This window comes from Lotus japonicus, chromosome 1 (genome assembly GCF_012489685.1).
Source record: "Lotus japonicus ecotype B-129 chromosome 1, LjGifu_v1.2".
Lineage (NCBI taxonomy): Eukaryota > Viridiplantae > Streptophyta > Magnoliopsida > Fabales > Fabaceae > Lotus > Lotus japonicus.
This window is the reverse complement of record NC_080041.1, coordinates 91,585,079-91,607,699: the sequence shown is the minus strand read 5'-3', so window position 1 is coordinate 91,607,699 and position 22,621 is coordinate 91,585,079. Positions and strand designations below refer to the sequence as shown.

At 34.0% G+C, this 22,621-nt stretch overlaps 2 protein-coding genes across 4 annotated transcripts; both read left to right on the top strand.

Annotated features, from left to right (window-relative positions):
• The first annotated feature begins 6,903 nt into the window (after positions 1 to 6,903).
• On the top strand, positions 6,904 to 9,962 carry LOC130727758 (transcription factor bHLH110-like). 3 transcript variants are annotated; one of them, XM_057578997.1, is made up of 6 exons: positions 6,904 to 7,334; positions 7,601 to 8,108; positions 8,670 to 8,879; positions 8,982 to 9,047; positions 9,147 to 9,209; positions 9,491 to 9,962. In XM_057578997.1, exons 1-6 carry the CDS (start codon positions 7,204 to 7,206, stop codon positions 9,641 to 9,643), a joined length of 1,131 nt encoding a protein of 376 aa, XP_057434980.1. In that variant the 5' UTR covers positions 6,904 to 7,203; the 3' UTR covers positions 9,644 to 9,962. The 3 variants fall into 3 exon arrangements, with proteins under 3 accessions (XP_057434980.1, XP_057434979.1, XP_057434981.1); XM_057578996.1 differs by having other exon boundaries at positions 8,667 to 8,879; XM_057578998.1 differs by having other exon boundaries at positions 7,214 to 7,334; positions 7,609 to 8,108; positions 8,667 to 8,879.
• Positions 9,963 to 17,562: 7,600 nt separating this feature from the next.
• Positions 17,563 to 21,037, top strand: LOC130727757 (bifunctional nuclease 1-like). Its single transcript, XM_057578995.1, has 11 exons — positions 17,563 to 17,775; positions 17,858 to 18,155; positions 18,302 to 18,472; positions 18,688 to 18,737; positions 18,872 to 18,928; positions 19,051 to 19,116; positions 19,212 to 19,286; positions 19,590 to 19,708; positions 19,874 to 19,965; positions 20,500 to 20,554; positions 20,711 to 21,037. Exons 2-11 carry the CDS (start codon positions 17,870 to 17,872, stop codon positions 20,724 to 20,726), a joined length of 987 nt encoding a protein of 328 aa, XP_057434978.1. The 5' UTR covers positions 17,563 to 17,775; positions 17,858 to 17,869; the 3' UTR covers positions 20,727 to 21,037.
• Positions 21,038 to 22,621: the final 1,584 nt, after the last annotated feature.

The following is a 22,621-nucleotide window of genomic DNA, read 5'->3' as shown; positions in this document are numbered from 1 at the left end:
CATATCATTCCAATTCCCTCTATATAAAAAAATATATCTATCAGTAAATATTTTGTTTTTTCTTAACTTTGACATACATATTTTTTTTAAAAAAAATTATATCCATTGTTTTAACACATAATTCATAAGTACCAAAAAAAAACACATAATTCATAACTTTTTTATGATTAATTTTAATAAAAATAATCAACTTTTTAATAAAATTATGCACTTTTTGAAATCACGCATATTGATACGTAGATTCTATATTAAATAATTCTTTTTGAATTATTAAATCATTAGTAATTAATAAAGAGAAAATTATAAAATATGAGAAATTTATATTTGAAAATTATAAAAATGACTCAAATATAATAAACCTTTAGAATATCATTTATATTTGATGGACTAAATAAAAGTTTCATGGAATATAGGTTAAGCTACAGTAAATGAAATCTATATTTACTACTTAACTTATTTTCTAATGTATTATAACAATAAAAAAATTAACAATATTTGATAAAAAAATAGTAACCACGAAATAATTCACCATTGATGTGCGTGAACATCAATATAATAAAAAGAAGTTTTGAATCATCATCAATATATTTCAAAAAAATTTAATAAGGAACTAATCATCAATATAATAAAAAGGGTTTTCGAATCATCATCAATATTATTATTTTTTAAACTTTTAACATATCTACTTGAGATCTTGGATGTAGATAACATGAAATTTATGTATGCAGCTATTTTGATTAAATAATAAACCTTTTTAAAAATCACAAAATTGAAAATAAATAATTTTAAAGATTAAAATTGAAACACTTATTCAAAAATGACAAAATCAAAAATAAATTATTTCAAATATTAAAAATAAAACACATATTCAGAAATCACAAAATAGAAAAATATGATACATAAAAATATCACATATTCGAAAATATTAAAAATAATTGGAGTTTTTTTATTTTTTATTCCTTTGGGTATTTTCCGCAATGATCTCATTATACTAAAATAATATTTTTTTAGATATAGATAATAGATGAACATGATTTTGTATCAAAATAAACTTCTCATCTCTTTAATTATAGTAATTTAAGATAAAATATTTTAAATTGACAATGAGTTTTTAATGTTTTTTATTATGATGCTATAAATTGTGTACATATAATTTAATTATAGTAATTTAAGATAATTTTTTTATAGATTGACCACGATATCAATTTTTTTTATAAGAGTGCTATAAATTGTGTCAAGCACTGAAGTGTGCAATATACAGTGTGAGGAAGAAAAAAAAAGGGTCATACCAAAGGTTTGTTCCTTATATACCTTCATCTTTACAATTGAGATTTTTTTTTCTTCTTTTTTTCTAATGCACAATGTTCTATATATTTTTTTCTTCATCAATCTTCTTCAAAAATGTCTTTGGTTCAAAGGTTTGTTATTTCTGATCTTATACCACATGCAACGGTACAGTTATAGTTGTTTTCTTTCTTATATTCACTGTCAATGTTTTTTTTTCTTTTGCAATTATATAATAAGACTATTTGAAAATTTCTATTGTATATCCAGATTCACTTTTTTTTGGGAGAAACATGTGAATTTTAATTTCCATCAATTAAAATTAGCTTTTGCAGGAAAATAAGGATGAATGCCGCATGATAAGGAAATTTTAACCAATGATAGGTATTCGTTTGCATAACATTCATACAAATTAGCATTTTCCATAATTTTCACCGATGTGAAATCCATGCCGCTACTGGAAAGAACCAAGTGCCAAGGGCAGAGGAAAAAATAGCTTGCATTTTAAACCAAACGCCCAACAATTTGAAGAAAAAAATGGTAAATAAATGACCTCAATCATGCATGATTGTTCAAATTGAAAAATAGTTTACTTTAATTAAATGTCTAATTCATAATTTTATATTCTCCCATTTATATTTTTAAAGTTTAAGTAAGATATAATATTTTACCTACAAATAATTTTGAATGATTAAATTTTTTTAATTTCATCTTTATATTAATATATTTAATGTTATTTATTACTATGAGATGAATCAATTTTAAATCTCCATAAAATTAGCAGTTGAGTTTTTTAACTATAAATGACAAATATTTCCTACAAAAAAATTGATCACATTTAATAGGTTATGATATTTAAATATAAATAAAATATTCCCAAATATTAAAAAGCAAAATGTAACGTGAATGTTGTTTTTTTAAATATATGTAAAAACATGTATTTCAAAGTTTAGAAAAAAAAATTAAATGCAGATTTAATAGTGTTTTAAAAAATACGTATTTCAAAGTTAAGAAAAAAAAATTTAATGCAGATTTAATAGTGTTTTAAAAAATATGTAATAAAAATATTTATTTCAAAGTCAAGAAAAACAAAATTTGTATATATATTTTTGGGATGATATGGGGGTGTCAGGTGGCAAAACATTCTAGAAAAAAAATCTTCATGCAGATTTAATATTGAAAAACAAAGGATTAATTAATTTTTATGGCATTTTATTGAATTTTTGAATTTTTATTTAATTCAGGATTTTATTAGTTTTTATTGTGATTTGCTAGATTTTGGTAGTTTTTATCTATCTTTAATTAGTACATTTTTAAATTTTATATTTGATTAGAGATTTAGGTTGTTTATTTCTTGATTTTATCTTGGGTCTTTTATTTTATTTTTGATGTATTTTTAGAGTATCAATTGATTTTTATGGTATTTTTATTGAATTTTCGGATTTTTATTTAATTCATAATTTTATGAGTTTGTATTGTGATTTGCTAGATTTTGACAGTTTTTATCTATCTTTAATTAGTACATTTTTTAATTTTAGATTTGATTAGTATTTAAGTTGTTTATTTCTTGATTTTTTCTTAATTTATCTTATTTTTATTTAATGTTAATTCTAGGAAAAGGGAGATGATCTGATGCTAAGGGTCCACAAAACTATCATGGACACGCAGAGATTTGATGGTTGCTAGGTGAACTTGGCAGAATTTCTCATTAGTTGCGGACTGCGGTTGATTCTATATTGTTTCCATTTATCATACATTAAATTCTTATTTAAAATTATTGTTGCGAAATGCGAGTATTTTTTTTACGGGAATAAATATCATAATAAATGCCATTCAGATTTTTTTTGAGAATAAACAAGTTATATATTAATAATAAAGCATGAGTGGTTAAAACCACCCAAAGCACCGTACAAGCAGCAAAAGCCCATCACTAGCAAATACAAAGAAAACAAAGACAATACAACTAGAAAAGAAGAGAAAGATAACACAACTACTAGAACTGGGAAACGAAAAGAACATTAATAGCATTCATATTTAAGCGAGTTTTTTTTTGGGTTAATAATATACTACTACTTTGCACTATTTAATTAGACAGTAATCTTTTTTTACTCATCTTTCAAAAAAATCTTTTTTAACTCCCTAAAAACTGATTTCTATAATATATTGGTTCAATAATTAATTAATATATTTGTAGATTTGGTAAAGGGATTACACACGCACACATAACAGAACCCTATTTTAAAATAATACTATAACCCAATTATTTTTAATGGAATAATTAACTCAACATTTTTAAAAAATCCTGACATTTTTTTTAACGTCCTAACATTTCTTAAAAAGCATCTCATGCAGTAGCACTTCAACGGGATCAAAGAAGTAGGTGAAATGTGAATTTTTAGATGGTATGATGTCATATCCAATTAATACTTATGGAATATATTTGATGATTCACTAATGAAGTGTCGAATATTAATTAGTGAGTTTTAGAGCTTGGAGTCATCCAATACTATTAGAGGGAAGAGGTGGAAGAAGAAGAATAGTTAAAAGTTGAACCGTTCAGATTAGGTAAAGAAAAGTTAAGAGTAATTATATTTATATCTGTATATAACTATAATAATTTGATAGTAAGAATAGTATGAGGAATAAAAAATATTAATACATATATACTATAAATCTATTAGTGCTAACATATTTGAGTTACGAGATCTCACGGGAAGGAACATTTTACTTGAAAAATGAAAATTTGTACGAGTGAAAAAAAAAACATTTTTATATAACTTAAGTGTACTTTTAATAATGTAAACAATAATTATATATTTATGTATTGTTACATATCTAAAACACAAAAGCAATATCTTTTATGTAACACGGGTATACATCTTCGCAAACAAAATTCAGTTATAACTCATATATGCAAAACTTTGCAAAACACTAGAATTGAGTGTCTGAATTTATGCTATTTAAATATCGGCTTAATACATCAGAAGGCCCTTGAAATTGTAAAGGGAATCAGTTCCAGGACCTGTAAAATTTTCGCATCAAATTGGGTCCATAAGAAATTTTTTTTAATTTAATTAAGGCCAAATCTCAATTTTGTCCTAGTCATCAGTGACATCTGGCTTTTATAATTTTTTTAACTAAAAAATATTAAAATAATAATTTTTAATTCCAAGTCAACAAAATAATCAGAAAAAAAATTTAAAAAACTTAATAAAAATCTAATCTAATATTCCTAAACTAAACAACCTAATAATCTAATAAACCTAATTTAAAAATCTAATCTTCAACACCATCATCTTCATCCTTCTCATCTTCAACACCCAACACCTTCATCTTCTAAACCCAGCAACATCCACCCCACCTGCAACCTCAACATCCACCTCCAATACCATCCCCAAACCTCAACCTCAACCTCCAACCCCCACCCCCAAACGGCCAAACCAAAACTCCACCCAACCCCCAACTCCACCTGCAACCGAAACCCCATCCCCACCCCCAGCACCACATGACACACAACCTCTCCTGGCTACCAATCCACTCACGAGCCACCGCCGGCGCTGCCATTATCGTCTTCTCCGGCGAGTTCCAACCCTGTGATGATGATTTGAGACCAGATTCTTTGAAAATGGGGAAGAATAAGGAGCAGCAACAGTGTGTGCGAGAACAAGGGCAGAAAACACTCAGATTCCACACACCCATCTCTCTCTTTTTCTTTCTTTCTTTCTCTAGCTTCTTCTCCTTCTTCATTCCCCACCGGCGGCCACCACCCATACCCTCTCCTCCATAACTTCCCCTCCGCCGCCGTCGCCGCCTCTTCTTCTTCACCATGGCTTCCTGGTCAAAACCCCTAAATCCCCCCACCACACCTTCTCCTCCATCACCTCCCACAGTCAAAACCTCTCCATCGCCCCTCCTCTTCTTCACCAAGGCCACCTTGCTTGAAATCCCTAAAGCACCATCATCCACCTTCGCTTCTCTCCTTCACTATCGTTGTGTTCTTTCTAATATTCAGATTTAGGGCTCAATTTGGGGCTGAATAGGTTAATTAGGTTTTTAGATTAAATTAGGGATTATTAGTGATTAGTTTAGGTTTTGCATTAAGTTTTTATTAAGTCTTTGTTTTTAATTTATGACTTGGAATTAAAAAAATTAAGTATTAGAATTTTTCAATTTAAAAAAAATCAAAATGCCACGTGGAATTGCTGAGTAGGCTAAAATTGAAGCCACTTCAGCATCAGACACACTTTGGCCTTAATTGAATTAAAAAAAAAATTCTAGGGACCCAATTTGATGCAAAAATTTTCTAGGCCCTGGATTTGATTCCCTTTACAATTACAGGGGCCTTCTGATGTATTAAGCCTTAAATATCTACATCTTTATTATGATTATTCTTACCTTTTTAGTATCTTAAATTTTTTATAATTTAAAATATCGATCGATTTATCAAATACAATAGACAAATTCCCCGTGCAACGCGCGGGTAAAAAACACTAGTTATAAGGATTCTGACTGCTAATTGCGCAGCCGGAAAGCAAAAGCAAAAGCCAAGGTCCGTTTAGAATAAGGCTTGCAATTGTTTTCACCATTTTTTCGTGCCACTTTATAGTCCAAAGTCTTCTTGACAAATTATTTCTTGTCATACGCCAAAAAAGGTCAAGGGCTTAACACAATTGGTTGAGACAATATAATTTGTAATGGATGATCTCATCATCCAACATTAAGTGGATGTCTAGTTTTGATTATTTTTAACATTTTTTCAAAAGTTTTCTTGTATTTCTTCAAGGCATCAATAAGAAAAAGGCCGTTTGATCACACCATAGTTTCACAAACCATTGACTCTAATATTATTAGTTATGGAGATAGAGGGACGACATCTCTTTATATTGTAAGTCCATTTGACATTGTAGTCATCCAACATATCTCGTTAATATGGTGAAGCAAATGGTGATGCAAGTGTTGATAGTTTGCGCTACGGGGGAGTATAATAATGTGGTGATAACTAGCACTTGACAGAAAAAAATGTTGAGAATTCAAATGTGAAATGAAAATTTTAAGTAAATATGTAGTGTCTAAACCTCTCGGTCTCATTAGTGCATACTCTTATACTTTTCTTCATCTCTTTTTTCTTTTATCAACATATTAAACTTCCATTATAATCGTTCGATCATCTTGATCATTATGTTTTATGTAGACAGGAACATTATAAAGTTAATTAAATCGAGTGGTGTTGGGGGAATTCAGCAAGAACCACGTAACACCATAACCTTGGACATGTGTGCGGTGTAAAGAAAGAAAGAAAGAGAGAGATGAAGCTAGTAAGCGTGGGTGCTATGATTTCAAATAGCAGAACTTTGTTCAAAGCCTTGGGATCTAAGGGATAATTTTTAATCATGGCATAGGGAGAATGTAAACACCTTCCTGTAATTGCAGAGAGGATAATTTTGTTGAAAGAGTAGTGATCAAAAAGTGGGTGAAGAGATATATAAAAGGACAAAATTATCAATTTATTTAATTTATGCACTCAAAGCTGCAGGACGGAAAAAGGGGACGAAAAAAGTGAGGAAAGTGAAGTTGGCTTGAAATTAAATAATTAAAAGTCAGAAAGAGAAGGGTATGGGCATGGAAATGAAATACTCATCATATCTCTCTCTTTCTTCCTTCCTTTTCAAGGATACTTTGAAAGAAAGAGTAAAGAGAAAAACTGAGAAAAGTGATGGGAAAAGAAAAGCAGCTAGCAAGGTCACCTGGAACTGTGTTCCTTTGAATAGTACTGGCAGATTCCCTTCCTTCCGTTCACCAAAGCAAAGCTTGCTCTAGCTATTTATAATTTTAATCACTAAGTACTTGATCATCTTGGGATTTTCAATCTTATTCCTTTCCCTTTCCCTTTAAGACCATATAGTAAATTCATATTTCATTATGGAATCTACCAACAACAATCTCCAATATCATCATCCTCAACACCCTCTTGAAGCTTCTTCTTTATCACCCCCATCCTCCTATGCTCATGTTGGCGGAACCAACCATTCTTGGACGCCAAATATCACTTTGTAAGTCCCTTCTAAAACTAATTTCATGTATCTTCTTAGACTTTAATTTCTTAAGCATCATGTATATGTGTATCTAGCTGATTTTATATACTTCACTGTCCATTTTCTTAGCCTTGATTCTCATGTTAATTATCATAAATGCATTGTACTATCTTTTCTGTGTTTGGAACATGCACATGTACTATTTGTACTAGACTAGCTAGGGCTTAAATTAAGTGGACTCCTATATGGTATCTTTAAATTCTAATTGTGATTTACATATATAGGAATGCAGGTAGTAACTTCAATCAAAACTTTCAAGAAGCTGATCCCACTTCAAGAGAATCTATGATCCAAGATTTAGGTTATCATTACCAGTGGGCAAGTAAGGAAGAGATCTCAATTTTCCCCCCCAAATTCAGTGAAATACTAAACACTCCTTCCACTGCACAGATGAAGAGTGAGCAGAGAGATATGAATGAGAAAAAGCTTTTGCACAGTGCTCAAAGTTATTATCCCAATTTGAGCGGTACAACAAGTAGAGGGAACTTTAGCCAGATTTACCCAAGTATAAGTATATCACCCACTTATTCCACTTCAGTTTCAAGCTCTTTCGGTATGAGCACGCAGTCCTTAGATCTATTAACACCAACAGGATCATTCAGTGCGGGTTTGAGCCAGCATTCACAGGATGACCATGATCTTGGTGCATTCAGTGATCACAACCTTTCTTTTAGTCTTCATCATATGCAGCACCCTAATCACAGGTCCTCGTGTAGTAACACTACTAATATTGTGAGTATTTATTCCTTCTTTAATTTATCTTTTAATTTTCATTTCTCAATTAAGGGCATGTTAATTTGGTTTTAGGATTTGCCCAGAATTCAAGACAGAACGTTTATTTAGAATCTAAGACTTGTAAGTTGTAACTTCTAACCAGAGTAGTAGTGAGTCTACAACATGGAAAAAATGAAACATGCAAATTATAGTTGAGTTATAGATCTAAGGACTGCGTGCTCATACCGAATGAAACATGGAAAAAATGAAACATGCAAATGAAACATGAACAGCCTCAAATATAAGTTGACTTGCCAAAGGATCTGGAAAAAATAAAAATAAGAAAGCAGTTACCCTTTACTGTAATTTTTTTTTTATTAACTTGTAAGAAAGAAGAATCAGCCTTCTCTTTGTTGCCACATTAGGGATGCTTTTTACATGGAACACATATATATCTTTAATCAGAATTTATCATCTTTTTCCTTTTCTTTTGGCTTCTTTTTTTCATTGACCAGCTAGCGGGCCATGCCACTTCAATTATTATTGGACTAATCTTTACTCATTTTATATAATTAGCAGCAGCCTTCTTCACACTTCACCAATGGCGGAGCAGAAGCTAAGAGACCCGGCACTTTGATGGAGTCCATGGTTTGTGAATCTCAAACAGCGTCGAAGAAATCACGATTGGATTCATCACGCCCTCCATGCCCGCCACCTTTGAAGGTTAGGAAAGAAAAATTAGGAGATAGGATTGCAGCTCTTCAGCAGTTGGTTGCTCCTTTTGGCAAGGTAACCAGATGAGATGACAATACTTTCACACACTTATGGACATGGTTGTTTAATTTGTGGAACTTAAATTAATTAATATTGTGAATTAATTAATTTTTGCAGACGGACACAGCATCTGTACTCATGGAAGCTATTGGATACATCAAATTCCTTCAAGGCCAAGTCGAGGTATATATATTTATATAACTTGTATAAGTTTCCACCATGTGACAATGTCATTAATCATTTCTTCATTGATTCTAACTTAAGTCTTCATTCATGGTACAGACACTGAGTGTTCCATACATGAAGAAGCCATCACAGAACCACACTAACAGAACCATGCAAGGGGTAAGTATATAAGGATTCTATTACTATTAGCTAGAGAAATGCTACCAAACATGCACACATTCACAATTTCTCGTTTAACACTAGATGATCGTGCGCACACGCTCACTCTTGTTTAACATGGCTTTAATTAGGACTGAAGAATATGTAATATATGTTGTCCAACAAGTTAAAGTTTTTGGATCCGTCATGTATGAAGCAATAACATATATAATAGTGCACAATGCATATTGAGCTAGCATGGGTTTGTCATTGAAACTGATACTTCTTATTCATATTGACAGGGTACAGCCACAGACGAAGCAGATGGGGAAACAACGCAAGATCTTAGAAGCCGAGGCCTCTGTCTCGTGCCATTGTCGTGCATGTCGTACATAGCAGGCGATTGCATCATCAGTGAGGTGTGGCAACAACCAAACTTTGGTAGAGCGACTTAGTACTGATCAACCTTTTCCAATCAAATGAAAGTTAAGCTGAACATGATCTCGGAGAAAAGAAGGAGAGAATTCCGAGACCATGTTAGGAGCTAAAAACATGTCCCTTGTTATTTTAATTATTAGTTTAATGGACCAAACTTGGTCTTCTATCACAAGACCCAAGGATAGCCAAGTTTGATCCATTAAATTAAAACATATTGTACCATTAACTTTTACTTTCTTTTTTTGGCAGCCATTTTATTTCAGGTTACCTAACATGATTTTAAGTGTCTGGCTATGTCTAACTTGGAAAAAAAACATGTTAATAAGTTAAAAATGACTCATCTACAAATTAATTTAAGCACATAAGTATTATATTTCAAATAACTTACTGAATTAGTCGGTAAAAACATGGTTTGTGGATGAATAGATTTTTAACACGATCCACCATAAAACAATAATTTAAATTTAATTCTAGATTCATAGGTTAGAACAATCAAGTAAATGATAAATTATGGATAAAACAAAATAGATATCATTGTTAGAGTTGAGTCAGCATTAATAGTGATGAGTCATCAAGATTAGTGATGTGTCATTAGGTTGGTTATAACTAACTGAGATTAGTTATAACTAATGAGTGTTATTGTAAGATGTATAAATAGATTGTGTATTGTTGAATGAGAATCAGAAGTGCAATTTCACAATTCTAAGCTTGAGTCTTTTCTCTGATTTCAACATTTGGTATCAGAGCTCCGAAAGGGGCCTGAACCAAGAAAGTGTGAGAGATTGTTCTTGATAGGAGAAAGAGTGAAAAAGAGAGTGAAGACAGAGCAAGCGTGAGAAAGACGAGTGAATTGGTGAAGGTTGATTCTCATGGCGGAGAACGCGAGCGGTTTCGCTCCGCCGACGGTGCCGAAGTTTGATGGCTACTATGACCACTAGGCCATGTTGATGGAGAACCTACTGCGATCGAAGGAGTTATGGAGCTTGGTCGAGACGGGGATTCCAGCGCTTCTTGTAAACGCAACAGAGGCGCAGAAAAAGGAGAATGATGCGATCAAGCTCAAAGATCTGAAGGCCAAGAACTACTTGTTCCAATCGATTGAACGAAGTATCATGGAGACGATTCTATGCAAGGATACATCGAAGGATATCTGGGAATCGATGCGATCCAAATTCCAGGGATCGAGCAAGGTAAAGCGAGCTCATCTTCAAACTTTGAGACGTGAATTTGAAGTGTTGGTAATGAAGGAGGGTGAATCTGTGAATGATTACTTTGCAAGAACTCTGGTTATTGCAAACAAGATGAAGATTCAAGGCGAGGAGGTGAAAGAAACCATGATCGTTGAGAAGATTCTGAGATCGATGTTTGAGAAATTCAATTATGTTGTTTGTTCCATTGAGGAATCAAACAATGTAACTGAACTCACTGTAGATGCACTTCAGAGCAGTCTTCTTGTTCACGAGCAAAGGATGAAGGGATACAAAGAGGAGGAACAAGCTCTCAAGATCACCAATTCCAACAAGAATGGAGGAAGGGGCAGAGGTCGATCTGGGAGAGGAGGCTATGGGCGAGGAAGAGGAAGAAATGTGAACAAGGAAAGCATTGAATGTTACAAGTGTCATAAAATGGGGCATTTTCAGTATGAATGTCCTTCTTGGGATGATAGTGCAAACTATGCTGAGCTGCAGGAAGATGATGAGGAACTTCTCCTTATGGCTCATTCAGAAATCAAGGATGAAGGCATAGAAAAGAAGGTATGGTACTTAGACTTTGGCTGTAGTAACCATATGTGTGGAGTGAAAGATTGGTTTCACATGATAGATGATGATTTTACTACCTTTGTTAGACTTGGGGATGATTCCAAGATGATTGTTAAAGGGAAGGGTAGTATTAAATTGAAAATTGGAGGGCTTACACAAGTAATTTCTGAAGTATATTTTATACCAAAATTGAAAAATAATCTACTGAGTATAGGCCAGCTACAAGAGAAAGGCTTGAATATCATGTTTTTAGAAGGTTGGTGCAGAGTTTTTCATCCTCAGAAGGGTCTTATCATGCAAACTAGAAAGTCTTCAAATAGGATGTATGGTATTCTAGCAACTGTCATGACTTCCAAATGCTACAAAATTACTAAAGAAGATGTCACAAGCCTCTGGCATAGGAGATATGGTCATCTTGGATGGAGGGGATTGAAATTGCTTTCTCAACAATCCATGGTCAGAGGGCTTCCTGTTCTAAGGGAATCTGATAGCATTTGTAGTGATTGCTCTAAAGGAAAGCAACATAGGGATTCATTTCCTCAGCGGACTACTTGGAGAGCATCAAAGAGATTCGAACTTATTCATGCTGATTTGTGTGGACCCATTAAGCCAGAATCTAATAGTAACAAAAGGTATTTCATTACCTTCATTGATGATTTCTGTAGAAAAACATGGGTGTACTTCTTGGTTGAGAAAACTTCTGCATTGGAAGTTTTTAAGAAGTTTAAAATGGCTGTTGAAAAGGAGAGTGGAGAAATGATTTGTGGTTTGAGGACTGATAGGGGAGGTGAATTCACCTCCAAAGATTTTGAAAAGTTCTGCAGTGATCATGGCATCAAAAGGCAACTTACTGCTCCATATACTCCACAACAAAATGGGGTGGCTGAGAGGAAGAATAGAACAATCATGAACACTGTGAGAAGCATGCTATCAGAAAAAGATGTCCCCAAGGAGTTTTGGCCAGAAGCAGTCAAATGGGCTGTCTATGTACAGAATAGGAGTCCCACACATGCAGTAAATGATGTTACACCTGAAGAGGGGTGGAGTGGAGTTAAACCTGTTGTTCATTACTTCAGGGTGTTTGGATGCTTAGCTTATGTGCACATTCCAAAAAATCAGAGAACGAAGCTTGATCATAGAAGCAATACATGTATTCTTCTTGGGACAAGTGAAAGTCTAAAGCAGTGTTATTAAACTCGGCTCGGACCGGCCGGTTGGACCGGTCCGACCGGGACCCGGACAGGTGAGCGGTTCGAGTCAGAGATTGGATCAGCCATGCATTCAACCCGGTGAGAATCGGTATGAATCGGAACAAACCGGCCGGTTTCGTGAAAAACCGGTGACTTGAACCGACCGAGTTTTGTCATTTCAAAAAAATAGAGATGAGGTTTGCTTATCTAAAAAAGAATCAGAGATGAGGTTCTGAACATGCAATGGGATGGATTAATAGAAGAATGGAGAAGAGATGCAGAAGATTGAAACAACCCAAGGTTCCAGTATTCCAGCCGTGTGGTATCTCATATACCATTGGTCTCACAACATAAGATCTGGACATCTAGTTACAGCAGCAAGCAGGTACAAGAAAAATGAAAAGAAATGGTGAATAGAGGAGAAATTAGAAGGAGTGCGGCTGTAACTAAAGTGCCATATGAGGAGAACAAATATTAGGGTTTAAGTTATTTGGGCTTTACTTTGTAAAGCTTGAATTAAACTATTGATTTTAATAAGTATTTAGGCCTTATATGGGCGGCCCAATATGTTCATATAAGCTGCCCAATTTTGAAAAAAAAAAAGCTGCCCAATACAAAAGGAATTATAACTTGTCGCAGGTGGAAAAAAACAAGAGTATTTTGTGCCCACTTGATTCGAACGTGACATGTCATTAAAAAAGATTTATGCCAACCATCATGACAATGGATATAATTTGTTCAAGGATTCATTATATATTATTTATTATATGTATTTCCGGTTTAAGGGGTTGAACCAGTGACCCAACGGTTGAACCATTGACTCATTGACCCAGCACCTTGACCGAGTCGATCACCGGTCCGAGTTTAATAACACTGGTCTAAAGCATATAGACTTTTTGATCCAGCTACAAAGAAGATTATCATTAGTAGGGATGTTGTCTTTGATGAATCTGGGAAGTGGGACTGGAATAAGGGAAAGGAGAGTGAAGCTGAGTTAGTGGATCATGGAGATAGTAGTGTGGAACACAATGATGTCCCACCTTCTACTCATCAGCAGCAGCAGTCAGTTGTATCAACTAGTTCATCATCTCAACAACCTTCTGAACTAGTAGAGTCTTCTCCTGTACAAACTCCATCACCTCATCTTGAGGAATCAGATGCAGTGATGAGTAGAAGAATGAAGAGAAATGTTCAACAACCTGAATGGATGAGGGAGTATGTGAGTGGTACTGATTTGGATGATGATGATTATAACCTTTCAGTTCTCTCAATTTCAACTGATCCTGTAACTTTTCAAGAAGCAGTGAAGAGTGACAAATGGAGAAAAGCAATGGTCATTGAGATTGAAGCAATTGAGAAGAACCACACATGGAATCTGGTCAGACTTCCTACAGGGGCCAAAAGCATTGGAGTTAAGTGGGTATATAAGACCAAGTACAATGAGAAGGAAGACATAGAGAAGTACAAAGCTAGATTGGTTGCCAAGGGGTATGCTCAAAAGGAGGGAATTGATTTCACAGAGGTGTTTGCACCTGTGGCTCGGTGGGATACTATCAGAACCATTTTAGCTATTGCTACTATTAGAGGTTGGATGGTTTATCAGCTTGATGTGAAGAGTGCTTTCTTACATGGTGAGTTAGAAGAAACAGTTTATGTTGAGCAGCCTCAGGGGTATTTGAAGAAAGGTGATGAAGATAAGGTGTATAAGCTTAGCAAAGCTTTGTATGGACTCAGACAAGCTCCAAGAGCCTGGTACAGTAAGATTGAATCTTACTTTCACAAGGAAAAGTTCTTGAAATGTCCCTCTGAACATACTTTGTTTGTCAAAAGTGACAGTAATGGACTTTTTATAGTTAGCTTGTATGTGGATGATCTGATCTTCACTGGAAACAGTGATCAGATGTTTGAAGATTTCAAGACTTCCATAAAGAATGAGTTTGATATGAGTGATCTTGGTAAGATGAGTTATTTTCTTGGTGTAGAGGTAACTCAGAGTGCAGAGGGCATTTTCATTAGTCAAGGAAAATATGCAAGGGAAGTGTTAGACAGGTTTGGGATGAGCAGCTGTAATCAAGTTAACAATCCTATAGTTCCAGGGAGCAAATTGTCTAAGCAAGGTGGAGGAATTGAAGTTGATACCACTGAGTTTAAGCAAATGGTTGGTAGTCTCATGTTCCTTACTGCCACCAGACCTGATCTTATGTATTCTGTGTGTTTGGTGAGCAGATATATGGATAGGCCTATAGAACAACATCTTCTGGCAGTAAAGAGAATCATGAGATATCTAAAAGGAACTGAGGATTTTGGGATAATGTACAGCAGGAAATGAGGGAGAGAACTAGTGGCTTTCACTGATAGTGATTATGCTGATGATATTGATGACAGAAAGAGTACCTCTGGATATGTCTTTCTACTTGGTTCTGGATCTATTGCTTGGGCATCTAAGAAACAAGCAGTGGTAAGTCTCTCTACCATTGAGGCTGAATTCATCTCTGCAGCTATGTGTGCTTGTCAGTGCATTTGGCTGAACATAATTCTAGACTCACTATGCTTCTCTCAAAGCAAGAGTTCTGTAATTTTCTGTGATAATAGTTCAGCAGTTAAATTGTCCAAGAATCCAGTTATGCATGGTCGTAGCAAACATATTGATGTTAGGTACCATTTTCTAAGAGATTTGGTAAAAGATGGAAGAATAGAGCTGGTTCACTGTGGCACAGCTGAGCAGGTTGCTGATATACTGACAAAGCCTCTGAAGGCTGATACTTTTGTCAAGCTTAGGAAGGAACTTGGAGTTTGCAGGATGCTTAAGTAGATGTGTTGAACTGAGTTGTAATACTGTTTTACATAAGTGTAAACTGACTTGTTTGTGTTTGTTACCAAGTTCAGTTTAAGGGAGGGTGTTAGAGCTGAGTCAGCATTAATAGTGATGAGTCATCATGATTAGTGATGTGTCATTAGGTTGGTTATAACTAACTGAGATTAGTTATAACTAATGAGTGTTATTGTAAGATGTATAAATAGATTGTGTATTGTTAAATGAGAATCAAAAGTGCAATTTCACAATTCTAAGCTTGAGTCTTTTCTCTTATTTCAACTATCATCCCTAAATTCAAAGTGTGTAATTGCACCTAGAAAGGGTTGCTCATCCCTTGAGGTGAATGACGTTGTCTACGTTTTTTCCAATGAAATAAGTTTTACTTTCCAAATGGTATGTCAAACATTTTTCTTACTATGTTGATTTACCCATCTTTCAAGAAAAAAGAAAAAAAGATTTACCCATGAAACTCACATTTTCTGAATTTAGAACTTAAAAATTAAATGTGGAAAGCACATAAGGAAAGCACCTTATCCACATCGTGGGACAGGTGTTTGTGCACGTGGCATTTCTCCGGGAGTATTGATCTACTCTGCTTCTGCTGCCGGCAATGTTGGTCAATCATTCATTCATACCACGCCATATTTGTCAGACTGGCCGAGGCTTGTTATACCAAAAGACGTACATGTCCTTTCATGTCTCATTAGCTTTGTCATCATCATCATAGTAGTTAAGTAAATTTAGGGCATAATTGTATTTTAATTAGTTTTTTTTTGTGGAAATCTAGAAAACAAAAATACCAGGTGAAAGATAATAATTCCTTAATTAAAAGGGGAAGAAAATCACCCTAGTGCTAATTTTAAATCCAATGACTTGGCTTATATCAGAAAAAATGAGAAAATATTGCAGTGTGGTTTTAGCTTTTTATAATGGTTACAATTAAGATTTATTATAATTTTTATTGAATTTAATTTATATGAATTGACATTTAAAAATAAAATTTATATGAATTGACTGTGTAAATAGTTTTACACACGTATCTAATCTCATTTCTCCATTTTCATATTAAATATTTTTATATTCAAATTCCAATTTAACTTTAACTCTAACTTTTTTACATGATAAATCGATGAATTTTAATTAGATGAGAGTGTAATTTTTTTACATTATCAATGCATATTAATTAAACTCATTTTTATTTTACTTAAATATTTTATTAGTTGAGTTCGAATAATAACCCATTAATGATACATCAAATTATTTTTTTAAATATATTAATATAATTTATTTTTATTCTCGACTAATTGACAAAAGTTTAAAAATAAAAGATGCAATAGCCTTTTTATTAACTAATATTTGTCGATGTATTTTAATGTGATTGATAGGGCGTTTTCGAACTTGATGCTCACGCATGTTTAAAGCTTTTGCTTTGACATTCCTCCCCGATCGCTTGTGCTACTTTGAAGTTTGACACGTTAGGAACTCGGTTTGCATGAAGAATCTAAGGTTGAGTGACCAAGTACTTGTCAATTAACATTATTGATATGACATATGATATCCACAGAGCTTTCTCCCTTGGTGGTGTTGTGAGCCAAAGTCAGCCAAGGTCAGTCCTCTTCTCTTCTTGTGTTGTCAACTACCACACGAACTCTATTAAGCCTATTCTTTGGTGAGTCGTGTGCCTTCTCATTGATCATCATTGTTACGCTTCGCTCATATAAGACATCATTGATCTTATGGAGCTAGCATCCTTGGAGGGTGCTGCTTAATCACATGTTGAGAGAAGATAACACTTGTGTTGATTCTCTGGCCAAGTATAGTACTTGTTAAAGAGATTCATTTATTTCTATTTCAACTGGGATTGATCTTCTTGTTACTTGCAAATACTATTCAAACCTTGTTTATGAGGCATTAGCCGGGGTGTTCCCGTTTTTCTTTTGTTTGTCCTTTTCATTTGTTTTTTCTTTTCTTTTTCTCCTGTACCAAATAGAGAAATAGTTAAGTTTAAGAATCAATTATATATGAGATTTTTTTTAAGAAAATAAAAGTTTGGTGTGGTGTTAATCTAGAGGAATTAAAAGCAGGGAGGGTAGAAGGGTGATTTCACTTAATTATCTGAATACGATGCATGCGGTGGATGAATGGTTACTCAAAAGATATTTACGATCCTGCCAAATTAGAATCTCTTATCCTCTCCTTTTAATTCCCCTTCATTCTCTTACTCCAGATCTCAATTTCCCACTCTCAATTCTCATTTCTACATGATTCTCTGAATTGATTCTACCCTAACAAGCATCAATCAAAACTCTCTGAATCGATTCTTCCTTTTCCTACATAATCTTCTCAAATCCGTGAGAAACAAGCAAATTACCGTGATCCCTGAGGTGACTGATTCTGAATTAATCGATTTCTCTGTGACCCAGAATCATAAATCCATGTAACTCACCGATTTGGGATTTTGTGTAGGTTTTTTCTGAAATGGGTTCTCTGAAAGGACCAGTTGTTTGCCTTGCTAAAGTAGCAGGGTCTTGCAGTGTTTCTATGCCTATGATTGGATCAATGAACTCTAGAACTGAATTTTGGGGACTCACTGGTGGTGGTAGCAAAGGTAAAGCCAGTGGTGCCCTTTCTTCTCATGTGAACATGAGAAGGTGCATGACTGTGCATTGCAGCTTCAACTCTTCCTCAAATGGGAGTGGAAGTATGGCAGAAAATTTTAATCAGAATGATGAAGATTATGTTAACTCCAGTATTGTTGAAGCTGGTATGATTAATATTGTTTAGTTTAGCTACAATAAGTTATGTAGTTATATTTGTTAGTTTATTGATTGATGATGAAGCCTGACTTGGTGATCAGTGTGATCTATGTTACTATATACTGATAGACTGTGCTGTGATGTTGTTGTGTAGTTGAGGTGAAGAGTGGAGCAGATGGTTTTCTGATCAAGATGAGGGATGGTAGACATGTGAGATGCATCCACAACAACCCTCAAGGAGGGCTGCTTCCTGATTATGCACCCCATCCTGCTATTGTGTTGAAGATGGAGGATGGGACTGGTCTACTTCTACCCATCATTGTTTGTATGTCTTTTACTCCCTATGTGTATTTGGATATAAGTTAAGTATGAAAGTTAATCACTTTTGATCATTTTTTATGTGTAAGTGAGTGGTAACATCGATTTGTATTGGTGGTACCAAGGGATATTTAAACATAGCATAAAATTTACTTCTTACATACTGTTATGGTAATATTACATGTTTCCCACCCTGAATTTGTGGTTTGTCTTTATTTGCAGTGGAGATGCCAAGTGTCTTATTAATGGCAGCAGTACGCAATGTTCAAATAGTATGTCTTCTCAGATTTATTACTAGTCAAATTTGGATCCAGAATGGTTATGCTTTTCTGTGACTTACCTTCATGGATACTAACTATTTTGGCTTATAAAAAAAAGGATTCTAACTATTTAGTTGCTGTATCAGGCAAGACCTACTTTATATCAAGTAGTGAAGGAGATGATTGACAAGATGGGTTACCAAGTATGGTTCTGTTTTTATCTGTGTGCTGTTTCACTCTCCTTAACTTGATTGTAGTGTGATATTTCATTCATGCTGTCCTAATGATATTAATAATCAAATGGGATAATTTTCTGCTTATGCAGGTCAGAGCTGTTAGAGTTACTAAGAGAGTTCATGAGGCATATTTTGCTCAGATATATCTTTCTAAGGTATTTTACTCACTTTGACACTTTTCCTTTCTGCCCCATCAAAAAAAATTCCCGAAGGGTTGTGTTAATGTGTGTGTGACTTATGCTTGGTATAGGTTGGAAATGAGGAAGAATGTGTGAGCTTTGACCTTCGACCTTCAGATGCTATCAACATTGCTGTTAGATGCAAGGTAATCTATGTAAATTCAATCATATGAATACATTATATCACTTACAGCATAGTACCTTTTCTTATGGCTTTGCTTAGTCCTTGTTGATTGTGCCTTAGTTCATGTTAGAAAACTTCTGGGAGAAAAGACATTTACTTTTGGGACAAGCTTAAATTGTTGAGCCAAGTTTTATATGCTTTTGGATTCACTGTTGGATAGTTTTGTGAAATGTTGCCTATTAGGACCAAATTCCAAATATTATAAGTTTGATAACTTAAATGAAACTTGTTTACCATAGTTTTAACTGGTACCCCATTGTTGTAGGTGCCAATACAAGTCAACAAGTATTTGGCATACAGTGATGGAATGAGAGTAATTGAGTCAGGCAAACTTTCAACACAGTCTCCTGGTTCAGACGGCCCATTATTCACTGAACTGGACCGGTAGGTTTTTTATGATTCATTTTAAGCCCATATGACTTATCTGTGGTATGAATAATTTCTGTTCTGGGCATTTTTTTAGATATTAAACTGTTGGAATCAGTCTCATTACGAGCTCTTTTTCCATCTTGAAGTACTAGTTTACTAACGGAAAGTGACTTAATGCAGACCAAGCAATAAGCCTTGTACTGAAACCAAGGAGTTCAATCTTTTGGAGAACATGATGAAAGCTGTTGGAGAAGAACGCTATCAAGATGCTGGTAATTATTTTCTTTCTTATTATTTCTTTAATTTATTTGTTTATTAGGTTTTCAATTTTCTTTCTTTCTTTGTATGATACATGATGCATAACAGAAGTTTTATTGATGTCATGTACATGTATGATGACTGAGCCTGCTAATTATATTCATTTTGATTGTAGTCCACAGCAATGTTTTGATGCTTTGACCCTTACCAGTTGGAGCAGTCAACTTAAACTGTTCCAATTTCATCACCTTTATAAACTTTATTTGGTATTATTACTTGAAATAAGAAGCCTGTAATGTATAAAGCAACGGAATTTTTGTAGTAGTCTATCAGCAGATGTGCTACTATAAGCTTAATTTTTATTCTTATTTTTCTATCGTTTTGAAGCTTAACATGTTTTAAAAGTCCATTTCAGTTGAGTGATTTTTCCTTGGTTTGGTACATGCATTAAATTGGGTTTGGGATGTAAGTTGTGCAAGATTACATTTCTTATGAACTAACTATATAAGATTGTACATTTGTACCTCTCGTTTCTTATGCAACTTCAGCTCTTTGGAGGGACAAACTTAATCAACTTAGGGCTGGAAAGAAGGCGAATAACAGGTATTAAGCTTATTTCACAGACAAATTGACAATGTCTGATGCTCTGTAATAAGAAACTTGTACTTGAGTCATCTCCACCAACTCAACCTAGTTCTGATATCTTTGTTCTGTTCTTGACAGCTTTATATTAAGTTGACAACTTTTGTTCTATTGCAGATCCTGGACACTATGAAATTGTATATACCATCCGACATTAGAATATCAGTGGGAATTGGTAGAGAAGATTGCTGTCAAATCATTCCCTTCTTCCGCTTGTGTATACGCTTAATATGTTTGTGAATATTTGTGTATATATCTAAACATTAACAGAAATGCATCATGTATTTTGCTTTTCCACTACTTGTTTCAATCCTCCCGAGCTGTAAATATGTAATTATGTATCCTATTCCATCCATTGGATGCAGCTTCTTGCTGATGGTTGTGTTGTATTGCAGGGTTTGGAAAAAAAATTGGGATGATTGAATAAAATGCTGTTTATATAAATTGTTGAATTTCCTGGATTTTCTGCGTCCGCTTCATTATTATTATTAGGCTTAATACATCAGAAGACCCTTGAAATTGTAAAGGGAATCAATTCCAGGACCTGTAAAATTTTCGCATCAAATTGGGTCCCTAAGATTTTTTTTTTAATTCAATTAAGGTCAAATGCTGCCGGACCTTAATTTTGTCCTAGTCATCAATTACATGTGGCTTTTATATATTTTTTTAATTAAAAAATAAAAAAAAAAAATTTTAATTCCAACTCAATTATTTAATCAGAAAAAAAATTTAAAAACTTAATAAAAACCTAATATAATAATCCCTTAACTAAACAATATAATAAACTAATCTAATAATATAATTTAATTATAACAAATCCCTAATTAAACCCTTTCATCCTCAAATTGAACCCAAACTCAAACGGCGAGCAGATCTGATTTAAAAATATCTCGCTTTCATTCCCCATATTTTGTCTGTGTGATTCGTTTCCCTGCGTTGCGGCTACATCGGCGGTCATGTGGAAGTGTGGGTGGTCGGTGGTTTTTATGGGCGCGGGATATCCTCCATGCCCAGAAGTTGTTGCATCTCTGATATCCTCCATCTCCCATTTTCCTTTCTTTCTGTTTCCCCTTTGTTTCATTTTCACCTGGCTGAGAAATAGGTTTATGGGTTTGAATGGTGGAAGGGGCTTTTGGGTTCTGTTCTCGGTGAGTGGTTTGACGGGTTTTTGGTTGAAAGGGTTTCTGGGGGTTTGAAAGGTTTCTAGGTGCTGTTTTGGGTGAGATAGAGAAAGAAAAAGATGACTAAGAAAGTGGAGTGAGATTGAGTGTGTTATGATAAATGGTCATGAGTATTTGAAGAAGTTGAAAAACATAAAGATGAAGAACATTCAGGGGGGTCATTAAGCATATATTGAATGAATAAGTGTAAAATATAAAATGGGTGATTGCAAATACAAAACCATCTCACCTCCCCAAGCAATCACCCCTGCATCTTTGGAATGTATGGGTTAGGGTGGGGGTTTGCTCAGCTGCTGTTGTGGGATGGGGTTTGCTGTGTGTTGCAGATGATGAGATGGTGCGATGGAGGTGTCAGGAGAGTATGGGTTACAAGGTTAGATTTTAAGTTTACAGTAAATTGGGGTTTGAAGATAATGATGAATAAAATATTTTCAGAAACATTATAAAAAATATATTAGATCAGGTTTTTATTAAGATTAGGAAGTATTAGTGATTAGTTTAGGTTTTGTATTAAGATTATATTAAGTTTTTATTTTTAATTTATGATTTGGAAATAAAAAATGAAATTTTGAAATTTTTCAATTAAGAAAAAATTAAAATGCCACGTGGAAAAGGTGAGTAGGCTAAAATTGAAGCCACATCACCGTCTGGCACCCTTTGTCCTTAATTGAATTAAAAAAAATTTAGGGACCCAATTTGATGCGAAAATTTTACCGGCCCTGGAACTGATTTCATTTACAATTTCAGGGTCCTTCTGATGTATTAAGCCTTATTATTATTAATTTTTTTGGGAGACTTGTATGTAGAGAACTTTTTATTGTATAGTAATTACAATGATGACTTTGAA

Bases quoted from the DNA above. Each gene is read 5' to 3' on its own strand.
- LOC130727758 (XM_057578996.1), top strand. From the start codon at position 7,204: ATGGAATCTACCAACAACAATCTCCAATATCATCATCCTCAACACCCT. The intron at 8,880-8,981 runs GTAACCAGATGA...TAATTTTTGCAG, and splicing joins TGGTTGCTCCTTTTGGCAAG to ACGGACACAGCATCTGTACT. The intron at 9,048-9,146 runs GTATATATATTT...TTCATGGTACAG, and splicing joins TCCTTCAAGGCCAAGTCGAG to ACACTGAGTGTTCCATACAT.
- LOC130727757 (XM_057578995.1), top strand. From the start codon at position 17,870: ATGGGTTCTCTGAAAGGACCAGTTGTTTGCCTTGCTAAAGTAGCAGGG. The intron at 19,709-19,873 runs GTAGGTTTTTTA...GACTTAATGCAG, and splicing joins TTATTCACTGAACTGGACCG to ACCAAGCAATAAGCCTTGTA. The intron at 19,966-20,499 runs GTAATTATTTTC...ATGCAACTTCAG, and splicing joins AGAACGCTATCAAGATGCTG to CTCTTTGGAGGGACAAACTT.